The sequence below is a fragment of the Aureococcus anophagefferens genome (assembly GCF_000186865.1).
Source record: "Aureococcus anophagefferens unplaced genomic scaffold AURANscaffold_169, whole genome shotgun sequence".
NCBI lineage: Eukaryota > Pelagophyceae > Pelagomonadales > Pelagomonadaceae > Aureococcus > Aureococcus anophagefferens.
This window is the reverse complement of record NW_008705712.1, coordinates 5,528-8,087: the sequence shown is the minus strand read 5'-3', so window position 1 is coordinate 8,087 and position 2,560 is coordinate 5,528. Positions and strand designations below refer to the sequence as shown.

Genomic DNA, 2,560 nt, shown 5'->3' with positions numbered 1-2,560 from the left:
CAGCTCGAGTGGATCGGCGACCTCAGCGAGAACCTCTTCGAGGACGAGGAGGCCTTGGACGGGTTGAGCGAGACGGCGCACATGGTGCTCTTCCTCGTCATGGTGCTCTTCCTCGCCCAGGTCGTGGGTTTGGTCGTCCTCGGGGAGAACATCCAGGCCCAGTGGCACACCTGGGAGCTCGTCTGCTGCCACGGCGCCGACTCCATCCCGAAGGTCGCGCCGCCGCGGAACCGGTCCGCGCTGTCGCGGCTCCTCCACCGCTTCTCCGGGCGCCTGACGCAGAACCACCGCCTGGCGCTCTTCGCGGCGACGCGCAAGACCTTCATGGTCAACCACCCGGAGGAGATCACCGACGCCTCCTGCTTCCAGTTTTCTACCTATCTCTCGACGGCGCTCGGGACGACGATCGCGGAGTTCGTCGAGGTGCCCGCGCGGTGCTGGATCGCCGTGGAGCTGCTGTTGCTCGCCCTTGTTTATGTATTCACGCTCATGGAGCCGAACCAGGCTTTTGTTTTTTGGATCTGCCTGGGCTGGCTCACGGGGCCGTGCCTGACGTTCACGACGCACGCGAAGATTCGCGCGATTCTGCAGATCCACTGCGAGGCCCACCTCGACGACGACGACCCGCGGAGCCCCGGCGGCGTCCCCCTCGAGGAGTCCAAGGACGCGGACCTCGAGGCGCCGCTCCTCGACGGCGCCGCGGAGGGCGCCCTGACGACGGAGGAGAAGCCGCGGCGCCGCCGCCTCGCGTCGCTCGCGCGCGTCACCGCGGACCACCTGGGCCTGGGCACGACCCTCGACGCGTGCTACGAGAAGAACTTCTGGTTCGGCCAGTCGACGAAGGCGAAGTTCACGCTCGACGTCATGCGCCTCGCGACGTTCCGCCGGAGCGGGACACGGGTTTCCCGACGCTTCCGATCTCGGCCGTTTCCCACTCGTTTCGGCCGACTTTTGGACGAGCGATCATCGCTCGGCACGGTCTCGAAGCGTGGATGCCTTTCCCGGAACGCGCGCGCGCGCGAACACTCATGTTGAATCGCCCGGTTCAGGTTCTGCCAGAGCATCTACCTCGCGATCTTCCTCGTGGTCTACGGCAAGCAGCTCCTGGGGCCGCGGGGCCACCCGAACTCGGCCCAGGCGTCGCTGTGCTTCCGGTCCTGGCCCGTCGTCGCGGCGCTCTTCGCGGTGGCGCTCTTCCCGCCGCTGACGACGACGGCGAAGATGACGCGCATCATCGAGGATTTCACGGTCGTGGCCCACATCGACACCTTCGTCAACCGCCGCTTCATCCAGCAGGTGCTGCGGCGCCAGAAGACCGTCGCCGCCTTCGCGGCGCTGCGCGTCGTCCAGTCCTTCTACGACACGGACCGGCTCCGGGCGACGACGGGCGCGGAGCGGACGACCTCGAAAGCCGACGACGCCGCGGCGGCGGGTGGCCGGTGCTGGCCCTGCGGCGGCGGCGCGCACTCCCAGACCGAGGCGCTGGGGCTGGACGTCGCGCGCCTCAAGCGGCGGCGGCACTGGCGCACGCTCTTCAAGATCTTCGACAGCGACGGCCAGGGCTCCATCGACCTCGACGAGATCCGCGACCTCCTCTCCAAGTTCGCCCACGCCTGCAACGTCGACGCCGTGCTCGAGCTCCTCGACACGGACGGCTCCGGCGACATCGGCTTCGAGGAGTTCTTCGCCTTTGGCCTCCAGTCCGAGGCCTCGAGCCACGGCGAGGCGGAGCACGACCTCATCAACAAGCGCATCTTCGACCTCATCGACGAGGACCACAGCGGCTGCATCTCCATCGACGAGCTCCACGAGGTCTTCGTGCGCCTCGGCCAGCACGTCAGCATGGACGACGTCTACAACATCGTCTCCGACATCGACGAGGACGGCGACGGCACGCTCGACGCGGAGGAGTTCTCCATCCTCCTCAACCGCCTCCACATCTAGGACCCCCCCTTGTTTTGGCGCACCGCCCGCCGGCAGCGCACCCCTAAAATTCAACCACGCTACGGCGCCTTCCCCCGCGCGGACCGGACGCACGGCGTCGAGCAGAAGTGGCGGCCGTTCATCTCGAAGTGGTCGCTCAGCTTCCCCGGCAGGCCCGCGCCGCACTCGCCGCACCGGTTCGTCGCGTCGGCGATGGCTCGCCTCCTGTCCGCCGCCGCGCGCTCCGCCGCCGCCGCTTTCGCCGCGGCCGCGCGCTCCGCGGCCTCGTCGGCCTTCTTCTCCTTCTGCCGCGCGCGCTGCCGCCGCTTCTTCTCGGCCCTGCGCTCCGCGGCCAGGACCCCGGCGACGAGCGCCTCGGCCTCGGCCCTGCTCGCGGCGTCGGCCGCGTCGCGCGCGGCCAACGCGTCCGCCGCGGCCGCGGCCGCCGCGGCCGCGCGCTCCCGCTCCGCCGTCGCCGCGTTCGCCGCCGCCGCCGCCGCCGCGTCCGACGTCCGCTTCGCCGCGGCCCAGCGCCGCGCCGCCGCGAGCGCGTCCCGCGCGTCCGCGTCCTTCTTCGCCGCGGCGCGTTTCTCGTCGTCCAGGCGCGACGCGATCACGCGCCGCTGGAGCGCGACGA

The 2,560-nt window shown here is 70.3% G+C and overlaps 2 protein-coding genes across 2 annotated transcripts in view; both read left to right on the top strand.

Annotated features, from left to right (window-relative positions):
* Positions 1 to 1,524: 1,524 nt before the first annotated feature.
* Positions 1,525 to 1,932, top strand: AURANDRAFT_16117 (hypothetical protein; the record flags this gene model as incomplete). Its single annotated transcript, XM_009044177.1, has 1 exon — positions 1,525 to 1,932. A coding segment is annotated over one exon (408 nt), but the record flags the coding sequence as incomplete, so codon positions are not given.
* Positions 1,933 to 2,136: 204 nt separating this feature from the next.
* The window catches only part of AURANDRAFT_68483 (hypothetical protein), a gene marked incomplete at both ends in the record, with an annotated part of 5,945 nt that continues 5,521 nt past the window's right edge, over positions 2,137 to 2,560 (top strand). Inside the window, one exon of the mRNA XM_009044178.1 lies at positions 2,137 to 2,433. Coding sequence (XP_009042426.1) covers positions 2,137 to 2,433 — 297 coding nt within the window. The remainder of the gene's footprint in view (positions 2,434 to 2,560) is intronic.